Here is a 25,465-nt window from a genome sequence, read left to right on the forward strand (position 1 = left end):
GAACACTCACCTCAGCAAGAAGGTAAAAATAAAAGGCTAAAAGATTAAAATTGTGATGCCCTTGTTTGATGCACATTGAACTGCTCCCACACAACCAATGAACCTTTGAATGATGAAAAAAAAAGTATTGTTTTCCTGTACATTGACACAAACGTGCAGCCAAAGATATGAAGCCCCATAAAATATATGTGCAAGACCTCTAAAACACACTGACATGTTCTAATAACTAAAGAAAACATTCTAGTAGTACACCATAATCAAATGCACTTGACCACTGGGATGAATAATCCTATGTGCAGATCTAGAGACCCTAAATGCAAATAAAATAGTCAAATAGTTCAAGCCCTGCATGATGTGGAGGAAGAAACAAAGACAGATAGGTGATAATCTGTGTTGAAAATTGGTAATGAGGATTATCAGGTGCCCCAAATTCCTACCGTCCAAAAGAATAGGACACCTTAATTAGTTTACACAAACCAGTGCCACCATGAATGCAGAGGAATATCTCTCTGTTGCCAGAATGCTGACTACATATGAAACCAAGCTCCTCGACATGGAGTTTGAACTCACAAAATCAATTCAAGCATTGAATATTTACTCAAACATTGACTAATAAAAATTACTTTTAATTTCATTTTTTTATTAACCAAAAAACAAGGTCAAAGCTTAATCCATATTTAACTATTCGAGCAACTCACATTATAGCCACCTTGATCAATAAAATTCTTCACACAAGTTACAGTTCGAGAGATATCTTTTACTTCTTCAGAAACCAGAACTTTCCAGGTTTTGTTCAGTGGATCTGCCAAGTCAACTTCATAAGCACCGCAAGATTTGAGCAGTAGGTTTTTTCCCCTTGATAATATAAGAGATTCCATACCAGCTGCAACAGTCAACATTTGAAGTTTTCTTCTGTGACAATTTAGATATACCTGAAGATCCATCTGTTCTGTCTTTTCACATGCTGAAATAAGAAGATTTAGTGCAGATAACTCCATAGGCATATTTCTATCTTTTTCTTTCAGGGGACCAAACATAATATCCAGATACACCTCTCTAGTAGAAAGCAGAAGAGGGGAGAGCATATTCATGCATTCCATGAACATTCCTTTATCCATCATTTCATCAGAAGATTTCCCTAGTAATGAGTCCAATTTCAGCAAGTTAATTTGATGGAGGATTCTATCAACAGTTATTAATCTCATGAGCTTGCAATGAGGAAGAAAGACAAAATCAGAAGCCTCTTCCAATTTCTTATTATTCCGCAAAAGTGTCAAACAGATACAGAATTCATTGAAGGCTTTTGCCTTGGAATCTTCAAAAAGGGAGAGTCTACCACTTAGCCAGAAGAAACGTACCCAAAAAGCAGTATCATCTGTTATAGTAGAGTCATGCTCATTTTTTCCTTGCAAGAGAGAATCACCTAAGTTTGCTTCTCCTACACTACTTCCAGAAGTGTTTGACAAAAACATACTTTGTTTCTCAACCTTTTCATCTGCAAGCAATGATCCTCCTTTAATATCATTCATCTCCATCATAGTTAGGGTATTGCTGAAATGATTGTCTGTACCAATTAAGTCATTTGTACCATCAAAAACTACCAACTCAATAACTTTGCAAAGATGATAAGAAGCCTCAGAAAGATACTCCAACTGATTTGATCTGTTAGCAACCCACGATCCCAGGTCATAGTATATCTCAGCAAGAAATAAGCTGCATAATGGAGACCGATCCTGACCCCAATTTCTAGTCAACTTTTCTAATTCCAGCAACTTGACAAAACTATCCTGAAAAGGAATATGCTTGTAGGCAACCTCTTCCAACAACAAATGAACAACATGATGAGCGCCAGAGTTTTTGGAAATTTTATATACAAATTGCACAACATCCTTATGTTCAACTTCAGAGTTATAAGTGGCATAGTCTGGGGAAGTGCCATCAGAAGTGAATGTACAAGGTTGATCTTCAATTCTTGACCTTCGTAAGACAAAGGGCTCCAAAATCTGAAAGACAATATTTGCTTGATTTTTTCCACTGGCTTCTGATTCTTCTTTACCTGATTTCCGACTTCTAAGCCTTTCAATTCTTGTGCTTCGCCTTTCCTGGGGATGCTCTCTATCTGTACTACTATCTTTTTCTTTGACTATTGCTGTTTTCTCCAGGACATGGAGACCCAGTGATGCAGATCCACCAACAGGAGACAAGCCTTGATCTTTCCCTTTAGCAGGATCAATAGTAATCTCAGGAAATTCATTCAAGTGAATATCTATCTTCACATCAGCAAACCTACCCATGCTCTCAATGGTTTGGATTCCAAAGCTCCTACAATTAGAGGTTCCATCACCAGATAATCCTTTTCCAGGCTTACTAGAAAAATTTTCATTTCTTCTGCAGTCATGATCATCCATAAACCCCGGCACAGAATCTTCAGTAGCTGACTGATGAAAGATGCCTAGGATTGCATCTATAAGGGCTGACCATGTTGCTCCAGTCAACTGCAGTTCTATGGCTAGCTTGCGTTTTTTGCATTTATTAATATTGCTAATTTCATTGTCTTCCAATTTTCTTTTCTCAGGAAATTCAAGTCTAACATGTTTGGGTTCTAACTTATCAATACCACGAGCTGCAAACGGCTTACCGTTGACTGGCTCTGAATCCTCAATAGTCTCCTTGGCATGCAAAGCGCGAGAATGTGATGGCCAATGTCCAAGTATTAGATTTGCTACAGAAAGGCATGCAACCTCATCCCCAATGGCTATCAGTACCTCAAGTAATTTCTCCATGCAGTTCCCTAAAGAAATTACAATCATATTGGAAAACAAATTATAAATCTAGAACAAACTGATACATACATTGAACTTCTATCTACAAGGAGCATCATGTAGCCTTACAATTATTAGGGCTGCATAATAGTCCTTGCTCAAAGGCCCATCTTGAAGTGCTCAACAACCCCATTTTGCAAGATAACGTTCCCAGGTGATTCCAAACAACTGAGTCAGTCTCATCAAGTTCAGTAGCTTGGAGATAGCAGTGAAGTGCATTCTCATAATGCATAGGGCCTAGTTGAAGGAAGACAGTTGCAAGATTCTTCAGTGACAAGAATCTGCAGTAAATAAATCATCAGAAAAACAATAACTATCCATAAACTCTAAGTCCTTGAATGCAATCAATGTGCCCTTGAGGCTATGGTGCAGCGGTAGAGCATCCAAGTTGTCACCTAGGCACCCGCAGTTCGATCCCCAACTATGGCATATTTGAAGGAATTTTTCCTCCAAATGAGGCACGCAACCAAAGGATGTTGGGCTTTTGAACTGCCCGCCGTGAGCACTTCCCAATTGATCCTAATGGACGGTGGAAAAATTCCGTGAGGCCGGGCCGGTCATCCCAAGATTAGTCTGGTTTATTATTTTTTTGAATGACATGGTGGTTTAACTCAATGAACCTGGCCTTAGTGAAGGTTCAGATTGAGTTGAAGCCAAAAAAATTGAAACTTTTAAGAATCAGCCAATCCAAACTGGAACCAGTAAGTTTTCTATTTGCTGAAGCATGTTTGAATGTTCTACATGGTTTTGACCATTTAACCATTTAAAAATTACCAGCGTGACAACATTAGAAAAAAAAACAAGCATGAAACAAAGAACATAAACTCTTCTGTTTTTCAGGATGGTCTACCATTTTCCTCCTATTAGACGCTAGTGGCTATCGCCCTCCTAAATCCTAATCAATCTATCTCAGTGGTGTCAACCATTTTCCTCCTATTAGACACTAGTGGCTATCCCCCCTTGTAAGTTCTAATCAATGCAGTTCAATGACCTCAAAGAATTGGTCACCTCCTTACTCAATCTCCGCTAGAGATGCTAGAAAAATGATGTCAGGTAAATTTGATGCATGCCATCCTTCACATTCCCCCGACACAAACTAGATATCTTGTATACTTTACATTAGAAATAATTGACTCAAAATGAGCAGATAAAATTATTATATTAGCAGTGAACCATTATAGTAATAGGAGTTGTTTAGCAAACTCTATATACATGCATTCAGAGTATTATGGGCTACAAACCTTAGCTGTAATAGATGCCGGTCACTAGGAACATTACCAACCTAATGAAAACAAACAAATCTTAGCATAGCATAAGTGATACTAAAAAACTCACTTTTAATCTTAATTACCTGAGCACTTGATATAATAGGATCTTTTAAAACTGATTCCAAAAGCTCACGAGCTTTTATATAATCTTTATCTTGCAATTTCAGGAGGCCTTCATGATACGTCTGGGAAAGATGAAATTCCTAAAAACAAGAGGATAAGAATTTTGAACAAATGATTTTTTGCATAAAAAAAAGAAAATCAAATAAGTGAAGTGCCCAAACATTATAGAATAGCGAAATGCACAAAAGAAGATAGTAGTCGACAGATTTTAGAAGAAAATTTCCAATGCAAGATTGTAGTAGTAAATATCATGTTAACTATGCATATCCAAGCGAGCTTTTTGGAAAGAGAGCAGCTAAGAATACTCAGAAATGATAAACCCAAAATGGCAATAGAAGAGGGCATGACTTAGAGATACAGGATCATGCTCCTCGTGAATGACTCATACACCAGGGTGCTGCATCAGGTTGGGATAGAAGATTGCTCTTTTCAACTTTAACCATTTTAGTCAATTGCTTGTCTATGTGTATCAAAATCAAATTCTTCAGTTCTAACAAATAATGATTCTACAAATTACATTGTAATACTATTTAAGTGTGGTAAAAGACATTAACATCCAAAAGAAAAGAAGAAAGTAGCATGAAAAATTTTAAACTAGCACTTCTTTGAATGAAATAGTTTTTTTCATTTCAAATTGCACCAAAGTTTAGTGCCCAAGGAAGAATTTTTATGTGTCAACTTCTCTTTTTTTTGTTCTCATCACTTTTCACAATTGACAGGTGCACCAATGTCAACCTAGTTCTTCAACGATAGAAAATGATCTCATTACAATCTTATCTTATACTTAAAAGAATTGGGACCCAACATCATGTGGTTAGGGGTGTGATTTCATCTCAACTAGTCATAACCTGATCTGAGAACAAGATTAAAGAATCTTCCAGACCAAATAAAAAGAAGTGGAGATAGCAAATACCATAAAACTCTCATGTATTAACAAGTATTCTTTGTTTCAACTAAGTACAAATAAAAAATTACTAGAATTCTCAAACATTCTAAAAATCATCACCCAAGCTCTAAAAGACATGCCTTCTACATTATAAATTAAGATTGATGCAACTTTGCTTCAAAGTAGAGACCAGTTAGAAGAAACCACATAATCAAACTTTATATTATTGATACAAGAGGCAAACTAAAAGCATATTTAGCACAAATACATGAAAACTAATTTCGAGATGGACATGAGTTCACCTAATAAATAGTTGCAGTAAGGTTTATTTTATGTTTACATGTATTTCCAAAATCAGATGGTCCAACAAAGTCATCTGAACCCTTTTCATAACAGATAAAACATGGATGATATAATTCCTCGTAAATTCAACAAATTTGAGGGGCATCAGATTAAGTGTATCGAGTTTTTGATGGATGTTTTATCAAAACTCATTGATCAAGCTCCTTAATAGAACCTCAATGAAGTGGGTAAGTAAAGAACATATTAGCATACAACTCTAATACATAGTTGTTAAGATGTTTTTCAAAAAACAATGGATGATATAATCTGGTCAAAATTCACAAGATTGGTGCATCAGTTCGGAACCTCCATAAAGTAGTGAAGTAAATAACACACAACTCAAATACATAGTTGCTAAGGAGACACTTTTTCAATTTGTTCTCAGAATTATCAAAACTATAAGATATTTTGAATTATTAGCCAAATTATGGAAATTATGAAATGAAATGTTTGAAAACATCAAGTTTCTAAGTGAGGCAAGAATAGGAACTCACCTTCAACAAAGTGAAACTCAGAAAAAATGCTTCTATAAACAAGAGGGACCCAAGCAAGCACTTCACTAGGTGACCTTTCGAAACCTTAATGTAGGAGATCATTTGCTCTTTTACATAATATACGGAGCTAGGTAACACAAAGTTTGGTTCTCGCTAAGAAACTCCTACATATTTGTTTATGTTTGGAAGAAAATTCAACTTGTCGTCACCCCTACAAAAAATAGGATGAGACAACCTTTGCAACCGCCCACAAGCTTACCAAGCTTGATCACATATGCTTTGCTAATAAATCTTGTAATAACTTCCATCAAGCTCCAAATTCCTTCAGCAAAAACTTATGTAAATATTGATTCTCCTGTGGCAGCAGGTACACAGAATTCACAAAGTAAAGTTCAGAAGCTAGGGCACACTACACCTTTGACCAATTTGCCAATCCATTAGACACAGAAGTAGAAGATTTGTGGATGGCACCCCAAATCATATAAGTAGATAATTAGCAACCAACTTGTATTCATTAAGTTCATCAAATGTAACGATAGTTTTGTTTCAGTGAATTTGTGTTGAGATTCAATTTTTCTTTTTCTACTATTCTTTTCAATTAAGCACCTTTGTTTGGAATCAGTTCATAAAACCTTGGGCAGTAGAGGAGCTCAGCTCCTTCTACCACTTATGATTTATGCCCTTCAAAACACTAATTCAAGCATAATACCAACAATTGAAGAACAAAGGCATAAAATATTACTTGGTTCTCAAACCACTATATTCTGCTTTCGAAGGTTGTAAATGAACCGAATGTTCGTGAACAAACTTGGTGGTGTTCGGCTTGATAAGAGCTTGTTTATGTTCGTTCAAGATCAATTAAATAAACAAACTTGAAAAACTCATTAAATTAAACGAACAAGCTTGAACATATATATGTTCAGCTCGTTAATGTTCGTGAATGAACAATACTCAAGAATAACGTTCATGATCGTATTCATTACTAAAACTCTTATCAACATGTTAAATAACAAAGAAACTTTCAAAATGAACAAACAAATTTATATTATCAAGCTCCATAACCAAAAAACAAGCTTAAAAGGTAAAAATCTCAAACAATCAAACAAGCTTGAATTAAGAGCTCGATAACATCTAAATGAACCAAGCTTGAACCAAGCTCAAGTCGAACCAAGCTCATGCTCATAAAAAAGAAACAAACGAAGCTTGAACAATCATTTCAACGGCTTAGTTCATTTTAGGTTCGACTTGGCTTGAATTGGTTACTTTATTAAACAAGCTCAAACACCACAAAGCTTGACTCGGCTTGACTCGTTTATAGTGTTATGCTTTCCCCAAGAAATTAAACTAATATTTTCTCAATAACACTCTAAATTGAATAATATTCCCATTCCATGAAAGAATATGAAGCATAACAACAACAGCCACTAACCAATATTATAACTAGCCATGTTTATATTTCACTTAACATAAACGCAACAAACCAGGGGGAAAACACCATGGAAATCCTACAGTTGATTCACGGTTCAAGAAGCCTAATGGAAGTGTGATTATATATTAACCATGTATCAGTCAATGACTAATACATTAGTAACTAGCTAGTGTCTAAAATATCTTCTCCTCTAATATTCTAAAACTTTCTTATAAAATACAACTCCCAGTTACACAAAGTTGACTCTGGAAAATAAAAATCATATATATTGATCCTGTCCGAATCAGGAGTCAACGGACACTGGGCACGTGGCGCTCCCTGCTGGATCCTCGAGTGCTCCGGCGAACCTGCAGCAAAACCGAGCCGGGAGGGGTGTCCCGGCGACGGCCCTCCGACGCTCAAGTCAGGCAAGCAAATAATGCAAAAGGTGGCTCCAGAGATGATTTTTTTCTTTTTTCTTACCTGCGGCGAAGTAAGAGGCTCTATATATAGAGCGAGGAGAGAACTAATGCACGTTCACCGAGGTGCGGACGTGTCAGCAACCCACACCTCGGTATGCACTTGTCAGAGAGCTTACCTGACACCATACTGCTACAGTCCGAGCATGTCTTCGATGGGACAACAGGACACCCCGTTGCCAGACTAGGAGTATGGCGTAGCCATACGACTTGACCGTGTCGAGTGTTCCTTCTTACCCACCGCCCGTGGGGACGTCATCCGTACCGACCGCGAAGAACGTCGTCCGGACGGCCTTAATTCCTGCGTCGGTCGGGCGGCCGTCCCTCCGCTCGGTCGTTATGTCGTTTCTGAATTGGCCGGAACCTGGTCCCTACCGGTGCCTTTACTACCGGATGTCCTTTCTAAATCGGTCGGCTCGTCCTTCTCGTGACCTGGGCCCTGACCTCCCGTGGTGTGACCCCTCGTTATGGGGTTCCGGATTCTTACCATCGGATCACTTGCCTCCCTCGAGTCTAGTCGAAGGAGGCGAAGTCCGATCGGCCGATCCGGTGATGATCCTTGCGTTAGTCCGCCGCCGTGCAGCGTAAGGATGCTCGTCCGTTCGCAGATATCTTATGCGGCCTTGTGCTTCTCTCGGAATCCATGTCCAATGCTCCTCCATCGCTTATCACGTGTGCGCTTGCGGTAAGGGCTCGTTAATCGCGCCGATATCTCTCGACGCGTGGCGATCGTCGCTTGTCACGGCGGTGGCGTCACCGATGGGACCGCCGTTTGAAATGAACGGCTGGATGATGACCTCGTTATCAACGACCTGGATCGGACAGTGGAGGTTGCTTCCGGGCGGCAATATAAAGCTCGCGGCTCCGCTTCCACCGCCGCCTCACTGCTTCATTCTCCTCCGGCACTTCTCTGCTCGTTTTCTCTTCCGGCGACCTCGCCCCTCAACTCTTCGGCAAACCTCAGCCCTTCTTCGATCATCTTCTTTGTTTGTAAGGCCTTTTTTCTTGTTCCCAGCGTTTTCTTCTTCTTGTTACCTGTTTCCTTCAATCGGCTTTTCTCCATTCTTTGCTCGCCCCTTCCCTCGGAATCCTATATTCTCGTCCCTTGACCATGACTAGCACTTCACAGTCGCCCGGCGGCGCTCCAGGTCTATGGTACACGACCATGGAGAGGACGCTTTTGATCGTCATTCATTACTGTTTTGGTTGTTCCAGTGTTTTACCAATTTGGATTTTCCCTAAAGGGTGCCATTAAATTGAGTATCATTTAATCTCATAGAATTGGGGTTTATTTCGACGCTTTCATTTGGCAGCTAGCTAGCACTCTCAGCTTAGGGAAAGCGTCCGGGGACAGAGAGGTCAGGCGGGGATAGTTTTAGTAGTTGAACAAATTCGGAAATTTCCCGATCACTACTTCTATCCCAAGCAAGCTGAGTGGGGTACCTTTGTTTTCCAGTCTAGGATAGGCTTCGTGTTTTTGATCATATCGAGCTCCAATAAACATTGGAAGGAGCATTTTTATATCGTTTTCGAGTAGCCGACTTTCCGCGCAGTGGCGATTACGACTATGCCAAGAACTCAGCAAGTTTAGGACGCGGACTATCTCCATGCGGTAGAGCGGCTAGTCGGTCGTATTATCGTATTGACGAGATGCTCCTTCGGAGTAATGTCGTATATTCGGCTTGTCTTCTATCCCACCGATCTGCCTGCAGCATGAGTAAGTTTCCTTATCTTCCCATTTGTTTTGTTCTAAGCGATTTATTTTTGCTTCGAAGTCGTGTGGCGTGTCGAGCTCGAGAAGCTCAAATGAAGGCCGCTCAGTTGAGGAGGTGGACGAACAAGGAGGCCGCCGGCGGGCCTCTCCATCCGATCCGGCCGGCGGAGAAGGTGAGGGGGGTGTCCCGAAGCCTCGGATGTCTGCCTTTCACAATGAGGGCGGGCGACTGGAACCTCCTACCGAGGTGAGGTAGAGGTCGTTCGCGATGATGTGCCGCCACGCACTTTTCGGAAGCGCCCGGCGACCAGAATCTGCCCATGCTTCTAAACTTGATGAGCCACGGCCCGAGCGGGGCGGGGACGGTGCTGTCCGGGACGGTTTCCCTCGAGAGTACCCCAACCCCTCGGGGTTCTTGACGCCAGCTGAGGTGCCGCCGTCCGGCCCTTCGAACTCTGCGCCGTATCGCGTATGGGTGAGCTTCCTCCTCTCGCCGGTGGGTCGTCGATAAGGCCGCTTCTCGGAGCGAGCCGAGCGCGGTGATAAAGACCGTTCGCCTCCCTCGGGCGTCATATGGTCGATCGGCCAATGGTCCCCGAGCAGCAGATTACTCTGACGGGCCCTCTTGCCCAAGCTTGGATAGATGCTCGGCGTCGCATAGCCAAGATGACTCCTGGGCAGCTCGGCGATAGCAACCTTCAACAGGCCACCGAGGTATGCTCTCCTTTTCTTTGTTTGCATATTCGAATTATGTTTTTAATCTGTGGACATTTGTTGGTAGAACTGGGTGGAGCAGATCGCTATTAGCGATCGATTGGCCGAGCTGGAGGACGAGTTGAAAAAACAAAAAACCCACGGGGGGCAACGGGCAGTCGACTGCCGCTCTGGAGAAGGCCAAAAAATCGCTTGATGCCGAACGGAAAAGGGCTAACGATTTGGCGAGCAAAGTCGTTCGGCTTGAAGCGATGATCAAGCAACGAGAGAAGGAGCTCAAAACGGCGAACACTCGGAAGCAACAGGCCATCAATGATATGGACCGTATGAAGGTGGAGATCAGGGGGTTGGAACAACGCATCAAAGACTTGGACGCCCTGCGCACCAGAAGGAGGCGCTCGGCGGATCTCCAAGATTCGGCGGAGATTTGGCGAGCTCAAGCCGCCAGATCGCCCACTCTGCGCTCAAGGAATACCAAGAGAGTCGGCCGCTTTGTGAAGTGAGAAGCGTTCCTTTGCTTGGAGGGCTTCGGAGAGAAGTTTACCGACAAGATATCCTCACGTTCGAGGAGGCGATTAAGCGGTGGGATATCTAAAGACGAAGGTCACTGCCGTGACCATCCCAGGATCTAGCGTGATGGACACCATCCGACGCCTCTTTTGATTTTGATGTGAGGCGTTTTATAAACTTTTTGTATTCATACGGCCCGGCTATCTCTGTAATGACTTTTTGGCTTGCGTAATAGATGATCTTCTATTCCTTTCACCTTTTATTGTGGCAAGAACTTACTAAGTATTCTTTATAATCATCCCGCTCGGCACCTCGCTAGGCGAGCGAATTATCTTTAATGTCTCATTACGCGCTTGATTAGCCGTCGGCGCGCAAACTTGTTTGCCTCTTTAATTCCGATTAACCATCCTTTGCTTCCTTACCAAAGGGGTTTTATTTGATGAGGGCCGGCTACCGCCTGCCTCGATATTTAACGTCGGTGCTCGGCGTACGGATATTTATAGCGTCGGTGCGGCTCTCGATTTTTGACGGGCTCGTCGGCTTTCCGCTTCGGACGTTACGCCGGCTCGCCTCTCGATATTTAACGTCGGTGCTCGGCTAGCGCGGATATTTATAGTCGGTCGGTGCGGCTCTACGATTCGTCTGGGCTGGGCGGCTTTCCGCTCGGACGTTTATAGACACCGCCTCGCTCTCGATATTTAATGTCGGACGGCGCGGATATTTATAGCCGGTCGGCGCGGCTCTCGATTTAACGTCTGGGCTGTCGACTTTCCGCTCGGACGTTTATAGGCGGCTCGCTCTCGATATTGCGTCGGTGCTCGCGGATATTATAGCGGTCGGCCTACTCTACGGTTTAACGTCTGGCTAGACGGGCTTTTAAGCTAATTTGGACCGCGTTTACACGGCGACCGACAGCGGTCTTCAATTGAGCTTTTGGCTCGTCTGATATACCTCGGTGGCGGCTCGGGACCTTCGTCTTGAGCCCTCGGATATAAACCTCCCACCGTCGGCTCGCGGGCCTTGAATCGTGTTGATGCTTGGGTATACCGATACACGGGGTCTTCGACGTTGAGCATTTGACTCGGATAATTTACCTCCGTCCGAGCGGCACGGGGCCGATCCTCGTTGGCGATGCCTTATATTTGTTTTCTTGATTTTTATTTGCATTTCAAGTATTGATCGAAAAAAGTACAAGATGATTTACATGCACCTTTCACCTCGGTGGAGGTGGTTCGCTCACGGCTTATCTAGTGCCGACCTTCCTCATCCTCGAATAATACGGAGCTTCTCGATGATTTTGAAGGGACCTGCCCACGGAGCTTCAAGCTTGCCGACGTCGCCGACCGGCTTGACTTTCTTCCAAACTGGAATGATCTGGGAATGACGCGCAGGTTGTAGTTTTGCTTCATCCACCGGTACGCCATCACCGAACGGACGCCTTTGCCCTCTCCTCTTACAAATCCGACCGTGTTCCTCGTTCGGCGTTATCATCGTCGTAGCTCGGATCATCGGGCGGACTCGCCGACTTGCGGAATACGGCCTCGCCGCCATATACAAATGGAGCAGTGTGACTCTGTCCTGCTGGCGTCGTTCGATGGCCCACGCCTTTCGGCGCCGTTCGTGACTCCTCCCAAATGGTGAGCCGAGCGCGATCTGAAGAATTTCCGGTTGGCGACTTGACACCGTTGCTCTAAGGATAGGCCACGGACGTGAAATGTTGCGCCGTAGCTTTTGCACCAATCCTCTAACATCTTCCCGTGAACTGCCGCCCGTTGTCGGACACTAGTCGGCGAGGATCGAACCGACAAATGATGTGTTGCCGGATGAATTTTTAACCATTTGTTCATGATCTTCGCCAGTGACTCGGCCTCCACCCACTTGGAGAAATAGTCGACCGACTAGTAAATTTCCTCTGCCCGCCATCGGAAATGGACCGTGATATCGAACGGGCGTGAAACGCTGACGCCTTCATTTCCTTGGCAGGTCGGTGGGAGAAGTTGTGATATACGCATGAAAGGCGGTGAATCTTGTCCGAGCGTCTGTTTGTAAAGTTGGCCAAGTATCGGCGAGAGGATCTTCTTGGCGGCCGCCGGATGCCCCGCGTGATCCTTGATGCACTTACGGAGGATGTGGTGAGTCCTCCGAGCACATTTCAAGCAGCGCAGAGCTTTCTTGTAAAGGCGATCTCGATGAGTGTAAACCGACCGCTCTTCTTACGAGGCCGTGCATATTCATCGGATGGTGTGGTGCCGACGGAGGAATTCTATGATAGGTGTCCTCCAGTCGCTTGGAAGCGTGAGGCCTTGCATCCGGTCGGCGTCGCCACCGGTATTTTTTCAATTGGTTGCGAGAATGGCGGCCGGCGTTAGTGAGCTTGCGAGTTTGGCTAACCCTCGTACGCTTTGGTTCTCCGTTCGGGAATCTTACGAATAAGCACCTCTCGGAAAGTAGCATTGAGTTTTGAAGGCCTCGGTAGAGTTTAAGCGACGCTGATTTGAAAGGTCTTGGGAAAGTTCACGGCGAATCGAATAAAGTGTCACCGACCGGCTCCACCGTCTTGCTGCAATCCGGTATAAGGGCCTCGTACTACAGTAGCTTTGTAATCTAGCCGGACGGATAGGTCGCATCTTTTCTTCTTGAGGTGAGAGTAGTAATATTCCGATCCCACTTCCGAGTGGAAGACCCATCCACGTATATATTCCGGCGTAAGAGCCGGCCGTTGACAGACAAAATCGGCCAAGGATTGCGCTTTGATCGCCGGCGGGGCTGATATTGAATGTCAAACACCGAGTTCTGCTTAGTCCACTTGATGAGGCGTCCAGGGCTCTGGATTCATGCTCTTCTAGTGGGATTCGTCAGGACAATGATGGTGTGAGCCAAGAAATATGGTCGGGCGGCTAGAACCAAAGCAAAGGCCAACTTCTCGAGCGGTGTAACGAGATTGATCTTTTAAAATATGGCTCGGAAAATACACCTCCTGCACTGGACCTTCTAAGTCTAGAGCCTGCGTACTCGGTTGAAGGAGATAAACATAAAGTGACTCACCCCGATCGGCTTGGCTAAGTGTGGAATTAAGATCGTCAATTCTTGAGCGGTCGCCTCCTCGTCAGTGAAATTTAGTGGCCTTGCGCAAATTTGAAGAAGGGAGGCTCGGTCGGCCGGAGATGGATCTGGACAATGCGGTTATCCGACCGGTCAACCGCTGTACTTTCCTTGTATTTCTTGGAGGCGGCATGTCTTGTAGAGCTTTCACCTTGCTGGGATTTGCTTGATTCCCGCTCGGTCACTATATACCCAGCGCCCTCCTTTTTGCTCCGAGCAGGCATCAGGATTTAGCTGACTCAGTATTGCGTGGCGCTCGGAAGGTTTCTTCCGTGTCCTTGAAGAGATCGGCCGCTCGGACGGATTTGATAAGAATGTCCATCATAGACTTCATTCCGCCGATCGCTCCTGAACACTTTGTTCATGATAGTGGCCGGCGTTCTTGATCGAATGGCATCACATTATAGCAATATGTCCCTGAAGCTTACTTTCTTGATCTTCCCGGGCGACGCATGATATCCTTGGTAGGCGTCGAGCATGCAAATTAATTCGCAGCAGGCCGTAGAGTCCACCATTGATCTATCCAGGCGGGGATAAAAATCCTTTGGGCGTGCTTTGTTTAAGTCCCGAAAGTCGATGCAGACTTCTTGCCCGGCTTTGAGACTAATACTACGTTAGCCAACCAGCTCGGGAACTGCACCTCGCGTATATGGCCGGCCTCAAAGCTTCTCGACTTCCGCCGGATGATGGAGTTACGCTTTCGGAAATCTCTTTTCTCCTTTCTGTAGGCGTCCGGTCGAGACATGTAAATCGTCTTCTTGTATGCTCGGCGAAATTCGGCAACTCATGTATCGACACGAATACATCATGATTCCGTCGAGGCATTGGATCGACCCTCTTTCGCTTCTCCTCCGGATCGGACCGATAAAGGTGGTAGCCTCCGTCGGATTGGATGAATCTGCACTTCTTCTTTTTCATAAATTAAAGTGGGTGGCTTTTCGGTGATGGCGTTTACCTCGATCAAGGCGTTTCAGCAGCGAATTAGCACGCTCGACCGTTTCGATGTAACATCGCCGAGCTGCATTTGGTCTCTCGTATTCTCCCACTTTGTCCTCCACGGGAACTTGATCTTATGGAAGATCGGAACGTCGCTGAGCGTCGGTCGTCCCAAAATGGCGTTGTAGGATGAGGGAGAGTCGACCACGAAATTTATGGTCCTGGTCCTCTTGAGCGGCTCACCTGTTCGACCGGCTGAACTTCGTTGCCCGTAAACCCGTAGAGCGGGGTCGTCATGGGAAGCAACTCGGCTCGATCAATTTGCAGCTGATCAAACGCCTTCTTGAATATGATGTTGACCGAACTCCCTGTGTCAACAAATATGCGGTGAATAGTGTAATTTGCTATTACCGCTTTAATGAGCAGAGCGTCGTCGTGGGACACTTCAACTCCTTCTAAGTCCCCGGGTCCGAAAGTGATTTCCGGTCCACTTGCCCGCTCCTGGCTGCAACCGACTGCGTGGATCTGGAGCTGCCGGACGCCCGCCTTTCTGGCTCGGTTGGAGTCTCCTCCGGTCGGCCCACCAGCAATAACGTTGATCTCGCCTCGGGAAGTATTGCTTCTATTTTCCTCTTCCCGCGCGGACGGGCGGGACCGTTCTCTGGATGCCCGGCGATTCTCCTGTCTCGGAGATCGGTGCCGATCGGGTGTCTGTTGATGTCGCCTCTCGGTGCGGGTCCGGTCGGCTTCACGGGTCCTTTGTCTTCGTCATTTGGGAGGAGACCGTCGTTCGGCATTCTAGGAGCAGGGTTAGCCACGAAGGAAGACTTGACAATCCCTCGTGTTGTGCGTGTCCGTCCGGTGGAAGGAGCGAACATAGGGGTCCATCTCTTCTTTGGCTTGGGTGCGGTGCCTCGTCATGTGTGATCCGCGTGGGGGCTCGGATTGCTTGGTCTTTGGTCCCTGCAGGCGGGCTGCGGCGTCTTGTTCAGATTCGGCGTGAATAGTGCCCGCTTGGTTGGAGTTTCCTTTTTAAGGCGGCTTGCGCTTCTTCCACGTTTATGTATTCGTTAACCCGATGTAGCATGTGATCGTAATCTCGGGCGGCTTTCGGATGAGCGCCGGAAGAAGTCCCCATCCACCAGGCGTGAAGGCATTCATCATCGTCTCCGATGTGGCCGTTGGAATATCCATCGCCACTTGGTTGAATCGGTTGGATGTAAGCTCGGCGATTCTCTCGGCTCTGTTGATGGCGAACAGTGGACGCTTGTCTTGATAACGCCGACTTTGGCGAAGTGGTGGAGGAAGGCCGTTCGGAATCCTTGAAACTAGTGATGGATCCGTCCGGCAACCTCGTTGAGCCGATTCCGAGAGAGTGGTAAGAAAGACTCGGACTTTACTCCATCCGTATATGATGGAGCGAGGCGTGTTATCGAACTTACCGGATGATCATACGGTCCGCTTGTTCGCATCGATCGTCGTGAGGCACGTAGTGCTTGGGCAGGGGTCTCGTAGAATAGCCTCCGAAAAGGCGATTGATCCGCTCGGGAGATGAGTCCGCTCGGGAGCTTTCCCCTTCCTGTCGTCTCGCCTAGGCATTTCGTCGGAAGAAAATCCTCTATCTCTTGAGTCGGTGCGGCTCAGGTGCGAAATAAGGCTCGATGGAATCGGACGGTGGTGGAGGTGCTTAGCTCGGCCACCAGCGATGTTGCTTGTTGCTCGTTCATTTCGCTTGCTTCTGTTTTGCTCCACAAGTTTGGCGGCCCTCATCTCCAGAGCGTCGAGTTCTTCGTGAAAGCGCCACCGTGTGTTGTCGTCCGCCTCGTCCGCTCGGATGCAGTGCGTTCCGCAGACGGCGCCATTTGATCTGTCGAATCGGGAGTCGGCGGACCTTTGAGCACGTGGCCCTCCTGGATCCTCGAGTGCTCGCGAACTGCAGAAAACCGGCCGGAGGGGTGTCCCGGCGACGGCCCTCCGACGCTCAAGTCAGGCAAGCAAATAATGCAAAAGGTGGCTCCAGAGATGATTTTTTTCTTTTTTCTTACCTGCGGCGAAGTAAGAGGCTCTATATATAGAGCGAGGAGAGAACTAATGCACGTTCACCGAGGTGCGGACGTGTCAGCAACCCACACCTCGGTATGCACTTGTCAGAGAGCTTACCTGACACCATACTGCTACAGTCCGAGCATGTCTTCGATGGGACAACAGGACACCCCGTTGCCAGACTAGGAGTATGGCGTAGCCATACGACTTGACGCCTTTACCCACCGCCCGGCCGGGACGTCCGTCCGGCCGACCGGGCGAAGAACGTCGTCCGGACGGCCTTAATTCCCTGCGTCGGCCAGGCGGCCCGTCCCTCCGCTCGGTCATTATGTACTATTTCATTGAGCGTCGGAACCCTGGTCCCTACCAGGTGCCTTTTACTACCAGATGTCCCTTTCTTCTAAATCCGGTCGGCTCGTCCTTCTCCGGCGGGCCACTGGGCCCTTTGACCTCCCCGCGGTGTTGACCCCTCGTTATGGGGTTCCGGATTCTTACCATCGGATCATATATTATGACATTCGATATTAGATTACAAATAATAAACTCACATACACATTTGTGTTCTTTTTGAGGAACACAATGCATCAGAATAGAAGCTATTAACATTAGCAAGAATTGTATGAATTACCAGAAACGAATTATTGTCAAGAAAAAAGTAAACTTTTCAACTAGGTAACACAGCAAATGATAACGGATCAGAAAGAATATTCAACCAGTTTAAACCCCGAATGGCCAACAACGAGAACAAGAGATGTATAGAAAGAACGACGCGTGCCTGAGCTTCTTTGGTGGGGGCAAGGGGCTCCCACTTGCCGCCGGAGTCGCTTTCGTTGATGGCCGCAATGGAGAACTGCGGGAAAGAGACAAAAATAAAGGAAAGAGCACAAGAATCAAAAGCGGACCCTTACGGAGGACGAGGCAGGGATCCGGAGCTCACCATGTCGCCTGGTCGGTCAGTCAGTCGCGCCGCGCTCCACGCCTCTACTTCTGCCGTCGCCACAGATGAGACGGAGGGGTGAGAACGACGTGGGGTTCTTCTGCTTCGTCTTCCCGATGAGTTGAGTCGGTTCGGGACGGCGAGTTGGTCGGGGTCGGTCCGATTGAGAAACGATTCCAGACGAACCCAATTTCTTTTTCCTGGCGAATTTTTCGAATCATGCCCCTAGATTTGGAAAATTTTAAAGAACTACTTATTTCTGCTTTTCCCCACGTGATATCATGTGACTGCAATACGCCATGTGAATATTTGTAAAATTCACAAAATGCCTCCCTGATTTTTTTAAAATTACTATAACACATCCTTTTCTCTCACATAGTACTCTCTCTTTTAGTGCTTTACAAAATTAATTTATCTTTTAAGTTGATTTTAAAGTTATTTGTGAGTGAGTTCTATTTTCCAAATTTTTGGCTTATAATAAGTTATTTAGTATAGATAATTGTTCAACAGTCGATTTATAATGAAAAATATCAGAAACAAATTAAACGAAAATGCTCATAAAAAATCATTACATATCTAAGTAGTGTACATTATAGTATGATCGAGCTAAGCCAAGTTAAATTTTATAAATCAAGCTATTGAAATTGATTTGATTTCTTATTTTACAAGTTTGAACTAGGTTCATTTACATATTATATTATTAAACTCTAAATTCAAATTTATTTAATTATTTAAAATTTTTATATTTCTAAACTTATTCGATTGGTTGTTGAATTTGATAATACAAGTTTGTTTATTTATTTTGAAAGTTTATTTATTTATTTACTATGTTAATGAAATTTTTATCGATAAGTATGATTCATACGCTTTCTTTGTGAATATTTTATTCATGAACATTAACAAGTTGAATACAAATATGTTCAAGAGTGTTTATTTAGGGGGCGTTTGATTTAGGGGAATAAGAGTGGGGATTGAGAATAGCAAACATTGATTATCATTGTTGATGTTTGGATTATAGGAATGAAAATACTAATAAGGGAATGAATCTTTATAATTGGGTAATCACTCATTCACATGTCTTCCTCCTTCAATGAGTCATTACTCTATTTTTAACAATTAAAATATTCTCTCGTTCCAAAAATACTCTTGACCAAAACTAAAATTTTCTCCCTTAATATCAAATATCAAAATATATTTATTTAATTTTTCTTTCATATCACTTTCTCTCTCCTTGTTCTCTCTCATCATTTTATCACGCACTTTCTCTCTCCTTAATCTCTCTCATCATACTTTTTTTTTCTTAATACATTTTTTCTCTTATCACACTTTCTTTCTCCTTAATATCTTCCATCATACTCTCTCCCCTCTTTTTTTTACTCATCACATGTTTTCTCTCATCATAATTTCAATCTCACACATCACTCTCTTTTCTCTTTCTTTTCATCACACATTCTCTCTCATCATGTTTTCTATCTCATCACACTTTCTCTCTCCTCAATCTCTCACATCACACTCTTTTTTTTTTCTTCTCATCACACTTTCTCTCTCATCATGTTTTCTATTTCATCACACTTTCTCTCACATCATACTCTCTTTTCTCTTTCTTCTCATCACACTTTCTCTTTCATCATGCTTTCTATCTCATCACACTTTCTCTCTCCTCAATCTCTCACATCACACTCTCTTTTCTTTTTTTTCTCATCACACTTTCTCTTTCATCATGCTTTCTATCTCAACACACTTTCTCTCTCCTCAATCTCTCACATCAACTCTCTTTTCTCTTTCTTCTCATCACACTTTCTCTCTCATCATGCTTTCTCTCTTCTCAATCTCTCTCATCACACTCTTTCCCTTTTTTCTCAACACACTTTCTCTGTCATCATATTTTTTCTCTCCTCAATCTCTCCCATCACATTCACTTCCCTATTTTTTTCCTCATCATATTTTCTCTCTCATCATACTTTCTTTCTGCTCAATCTCTCCCATTACACACTCTCTCCTCATTTTTTCTGGTTGCACTTTCTCTCTCATCATATTTTTTCTTTCAGCATATTTTTTTCTCATCATATTTTCTCTCTCATCTTCTATCATCATGTTCTCTCCCATCACACTCTCTTTCCTCATTTTCTTTTATCGCACTTTCTCTCTCTTCATTATTTCACATCATACTTTTTTTCTCTTCATTCTCTCTCATCGTATTTTTCTCTCACATTTAATTTTTTTTCTCTTATTTTTTTTTAAGGGTAAAAAAAAAATTAAATTTATTCCGATAGAAAATATTCAACTAACCAAACATTACTTTTAAGAGTGATATTCATGCTCATATTCATTCTCATTCCACAATACTATGATTCTCATTCCGATTCCTATTCCTAGGAAAGAACCAAACACCCTCTTAGTTTAACAAATTATTCAAGTTTATTTGTTTACTTGATCTTATGTGTATTGAATGAACATAAACAAGCTATCACTAAATTAAACATCAAATTTACTCATCAAACATTTAGTTCATTTATAATCCTATTGTACATTATTTATATGCAATGTAAACTAGAATCTTATTCTAAGGATTCTTGTAATTTGTGAGAATCCAAAAGCATATGTAGACTCAGACTCCGACTCCAGAACGTGTAAAGGCATCACTCCTAGAACGTAAAGAGACATTACCATTTTAATTATTGTCTAAGTAATTGAGTTTGAAAGTATTTGATGTATTTGCCAAAATCGCATCACTTTTCTTTATGATCATTGAGTACTCCGCCTAGCTTAAGATGAGCGATATTATCTTTTTGCTACAATATATTGAGGATGCCAATTCTAACTCAAACGGTCATAAATAATATCATTCATGATAATCTTGATTTTATCCAATTTATATTGTTTCTTGTTCTAATATCAATCTCGAGAGCAAACTAACAAGTATTAACATTTGCATTAATCAAACTGTTCCCGTTTCACCATGAACATGAGTCCCTATGTACGAAATATAGAGCTTCAGTTGAGATCAATTCTCCTTCGATTTCCAACCGAACGAGAAATCGCTGCTAGCTACCATGAAAGATTCCCCTTCAAGAACCCCTTGCAGAGCCTCTTCCAAGCTTCGCGATCTAGTTCATGTGTATCGATGCTCCTCTTCGCTTTTTCAGCATGGCAAGTCTGCAAAACAAGTGTCCTTGAGCAAGTGAAGATACATCTTCTTGTTGCACAAGTTTTTTTCAGTAGTAACCTGAATGAGGTTGCGTTGGAGGAGGCGATCCACGAGGTGCAGGAAGATGTCTTTGTTGTACTCAGGGTGGCCTTGAATGCCCAATATGTGATCTTCGTACCTAAACATCTCGATACCTGTCTTATCGGACCAAGCCAGGACCTCTGCTTGGGGAGGCAGTTGCCATACCTGAACATATGCAAACCAACCAATGCACCAAGTTAGCAAATGCTGAAATGATAAAGAAGAAGCCATGCCGATGATTGTTACTTCGTCGCGGTGGAATTCGATCACGGGAAGATGAGAGGGGATGTCAAGTGGAGACTGCATATCGATGATGGTGCGAGAGGGGTGGATGCAAGTGACTCCTATGTCCCAACCTTTCTTGGCTCTCCCTGTCTTCCCGCCTAAAGCCCTGCTTAAAATCTTCCCAAACAAGATATGGAATCAGCCATTGCATTGTTGCAAATCTCGCAAACTGAACTGTGTATGAAACATTTGTTGCAAAATTCAAGTTTTTTTTCGAGATCAAAGATATGTAATTTCAAATTATGCAAACTCAAATTTCAACATATAGCAACACAATTTTCTCACTGACAAGAACAACACAATTTTCAGCAGCAAGAGGAAAACTAAAAGTGTTGCGGCTCCTACTCTCAGTCTCTGCCTGCGCATTAACATCTATTAGCAGCGCCGACGTGACCCCTCCGACGATCAAATCAAGTGCCGACCTGACCCCTTCGACAATCAAGTCAACAATAGACTGAGAAAATATGAAAATGAAAGAAGACTAATGTTAAACCCCTAACCATAGCCTCTGCTGTCCTATTTATAGGAACATACTCTCAAGGCCTAATGGGCTATCGGATCTCAAATTTGCTCCATGTCAATCCTATCTATTGGGCTGAGATCATCTCCAACCGTGTCTTTTTACACCATTTTAGTGTAAAAGATACACCAAATATACTCCAATATATATATATATATTAAATTTATACTATTTCAGTGTAAGTTGACAGTGCACCATCAGATGATGTAAGTGTCGTTTTTTTTAAAAAAATATAATATATTATAATATTAAATTTATATTTAAAATATTCTTAAATATTATAAATTAATATTATTTAATTGAATTGAATTGAATTTATTATGTAAATTTTATATATTATAAATTTATTATATTAGTTGTAATTTAAATAAGTAATAAGGAAAAATAGAATATTCTAAGGAATATTCTATTTAGGGTAGGAAATGGTGAGTATTGGTTGGAGTTGGAAAAATATTTAGCGCTGAAAGGATACTAAATTGGTATTGAAAATATACCAAAATAAATTTTATAATTGGAGATGGCATGAAAGAGAGCAAAGTCTCCTACTATCAAAAAGAGGTTAAGCCTAGTCCCCAGGGCGTAGCTCAGCTGGGGGCGTATGGTTTCGTGGCCGAAAGGTTCAGGGTTCGATCTTCGGGGTGTCATTGCCTGATGTTAGCGTCCCGGCTATGCCCTTTCAGCTGTGTACCTACATTTACCTCCCTTCATATTCGTGTGACCGACTCTAGGGGGTCGTTGATGTGACGATTCCATATTTTTTTTTAAAATAAAAGGTTAAGCCTATCCGTGTGGACTTAGATATACTCACTCTTATAAGTTCTTCAATAAGTTCCTAAATCCTAGGCACACGATTCTACAAACGATAGGTTACGAAGACGATAACTGAAGAGTCAGAGTATCAAAGACCACCATAGGCTTTTGAAAAATTAAATCGATAGGTCGAACAAGACTACCCAAAACGGGACTTGGTGCGGTCCAATTTTTGAAAAAATTGGTCTAAGTGAGTTAAGGGCATCTCCAATGACAACTTCTTATAAGTTTTTTATTTTCTCTCTGCAGGTGGCAATGAAAAATTAGGATGGGTTCGAAAAATTGAACCAACCTCTTAGGTATCTCCAACTGAAATTTTTTTAAACTTTTTTTAGATTTCTCTTATTTATATGTCATCAAAAATTAAGATGTTGTGTTAGATGTTTCTAACCAACTTCTTAGTCTCTTTTTTTCACTTTTGGTGGTTCAAAAAATTAAGATGCTGTGGAGATGGCCTTAATCTCTTTCCTGTGTCTTTGGTGGGGCACAACGAACCTTCCTTACCGTAACCTAAGAAACACTGTAACATAGTCCTCAGTCTCCTGTCCCGAACAGTGCTGTCTTCATTTATTCAGTGGATCATCAATGCCCAAGAAAGATGGATATTCGTGGTCCCTCAAGTACAAGAAATCTTGTAGGATCGCAAAGTCCTTAAACCCTAAGCACTTGAGTCCACAAAAACATTAGGTACCTAATCTTTAAGGACCACTGGGGGAAAAAATTGGTACACGTCTCAAAAAATATCCGATTATATTGGGTGCATTGAACATGTGACATTAAGGTTATGTGACTATAATTTTCCACAAGAACAGAAGAAAATTAACAGTAAATACAAAATGATTTCAGGGATAAATTCTACCTCTATTTAAGTTATCTCTAGTTCTTCAAGTTGTTTAGATTTTAGTGTACACACTAGACATTGAAGTAGAAAGATATGTATAAAATGAAAAATGCTATTTTTTTTATTTAAAAAAAACAAATTTTAGTTTTAAACATATAAAGAAGAGAAGGAAAGTAAATAAAGAAACAGAGCGTCGTCCACCTGGTGGCCAAAGCAGACGCCGAGGACCTTCTTCTTCTTGACGTCGAGCGCCTTGAGGAAGACGACGAGGCCCTGGATCCACGGGTCGTCTCCTTCCGCGTCATTGCAGCTCCCGGTGATCACGAACCCGTCGTAGGCGTCCGCCTCGTCGGCCGTCGGCAGCTCGCCGTGGGCGGCGCGGTAGACGTGCCACGTCTCACCCTCCTCCCCCAGTAGTCTGACGAAGACCTTGAAGTACCCCCCGTAGGATTTCTGCATGTACTCAGAGTCTTCGGCGCACAGCAGCACCGCGAACTTCCTCCGCCCCTCTTCCTCTTGCTTCTCCGCCGCGTCTCCATTTGCTCCTCCCATCTCCGTTCTCGCTAAAGATATGTTTTTTTGAGGGGGAATGGAGTGGGAGGAGGAGGAGGAGGACGGGAATGACGGATTCGCTCTTAAAACCCTCCTTTTGAGGAAGAAGAAGCGTGGAGGAATGGAGAAGACAGAGCGGAGGAAGGGGATGGGAAGCTTTTTATAAGGCGGAAAGGAAACATTGAGTGGGGTGGCGTTGCTTGTTTTGATCCAATTTATTTCATATAATTACATTTCAAAAATGAAGGGAAATATATGTTAACAAATAAAAAAATATGCTATTTTTTTCATTCTTGGGCAAAAAAAGGCACAAGTGAGTTGCTCCAGGTGGGAATTTACAGAGGATCCGCCGATCCACGACTGATCTGTACTGGTGCAGGATCTCTATCTATTTATTAATAGGGTGGATTATACGTCCTTGTTTCATCATTGATGGGGCAGATTATATAGGAGTAGATCTTTTGGTTAAAAAAAAAAAAATAGATTAGGGGATAGTTCATTTTAAATTATGATTGGATCATAATTGTGATATGATTGTAATTGATTATAATCTTTTTTAGGTTCATCGTCCCTATCAGATTATAGTTTGAATCAGAGAGGGTGGTGAGAAGCTATCAGAAGTGGGCAAATGTCCAAGTTGTCGGGCGCTGAGCAAGAGCTGACTTCCATCTGTCTGTTCCGATCCGAACTATAATCTGAAAGGGACGGTGAAATCAAGGAGAGATCACAATCAATTACAATAGATCGTAATTATGATCTGACCACAATTTAGAATGGATCATCCTCTGATCCATTTTTTTGGACTAAGAAATCTGATTACATATTATATCCTATATGTTAAATGGGTGGATAGGTGAAATATAATTCACCCTACCAATGAATTTATAGGAACTCCCTTGATCCAAAAGATCCTAGACTAAATGATCCGACCTTCAAATTTACACTAATCAATCTAGAAATTTAATTCTTTGATAAATCTATCCTTCGCTTACCATCTTAACTATGTCCATCTCACTTACTATCCTACCATCCTAGCTAAGTCAGAGGACTTCTTTGTTTTTATTATTAAGTATTAGAAGGTATCTTATCTTAAATATAAATATAAATATAAATATATAAAGATATTTTATTTTTTAAAAATATCTTTATTTATATACTCAAAATTACTAAATAACTACACCTAAAAATATTCTAAGACTAGTAAAAAAATATTAATTTAAATTACTCTAATTTAATTAAAATTAGTTAAATATTATAATATAATTTTGGTAATTTTTCAAACGACGCACCTAAGATTTCAGAATTTCTAAAAGGCACACCATGATTTCATTCTTCCTAAAGGGCACATCTAATTCCATTTTGCCTCCTCTTGCCAACAATGGACTATTTTCTTTCCTTTCTTCTTTACATGTAATATTTTATTTCTTCTCTCATTTGCATCTAACATCTT

The 25,465-nt window shown here is 42.6% G+C and overlaps 2 protein-coding genes across 3 annotated transcripts in view; both read right to left on the minus strand.

Annotated features, from left to right (window-relative positions):
• Positions 1–17,998, minus strand: part of LOC121969206 (calcineurin-binding protein 1-like) — a 31,354-nt gene extending 13,356 nt beyond the window's left edge. The window contains exons 1-6 of one of the 2 annotated variants that reach the window (XM_042519169.1): positions 17,779–17,998; positions 17,617–17,691; positions 4,174–4,293; positions 4,064–4,104; positions 2,892–3,103; positions 699–2,791 (exon numbers count right to left, since the gene is read on the minus strand). In XM_042519169.1, coding sequence (XP_042375103.1) covers positions 699–2,791; positions 2,892–3,103; positions 4,064–4,104; positions 4,174–4,293; positions 17,617–17,691; positions 17,779–17,781 — 2,544 coding nt within the window. In that variant the 5' untranslated portion in view covers positions 17,782–17,998. Of the gene's footprint in view, positions 1–698; positions 2,792–2,891; positions 3,104–4,063; positions 4,105–4,173; positions 4,294–17,616; positions 17,692–17,778 lie in introns of those variants that run through there. The other variant, XM_042519177.1, reaches the window with a different exon arrangement.
• A 2,613-nt stretch (positions 17,999–20,611) lies between these two features.
• Positions 20,612–24,184, minus strand: LOC121969220 (gamma-glutamyl peptidase 5-like). The gene is made up of 4 exons (XM_042519186.1): positions 23,665–24,184; positions 21,254–21,409; positions 21,005–21,172; positions 20,612–20,934 (listed from the first exon to the last, which is right to left on the minus strand). The coding sequence occupies exons 1-4, from the start codon at positions 24,013–24,015 to the stop codon at positions 20,827–20,829; spliced, it is 783 nt and encodes a 260-aa protein (XP_042375120.1). The 5' UTR covers positions 24,016–24,184; the 3' UTR covers positions 20,612–20,826.
• Between the last annotated feature and the right edge of the window lie 1,281 nt (positions 24,185–25,465).

The sequence above is a fragment of the Zingiber officinale genome, chromosome 1B (assembly GCF_018446385.1).
Source record: "Zingiber officinale cultivar Zhangliang chromosome 1B, Zo_v1.1, whole genome shotgun sequence".
Classification (NCBI taxonomy): Eukaryota; Viridiplantae; Streptophyta; class Magnoliopsida; order Zingiberales; family Zingiberaceae; genus Zingiber; species Zingiber officinale.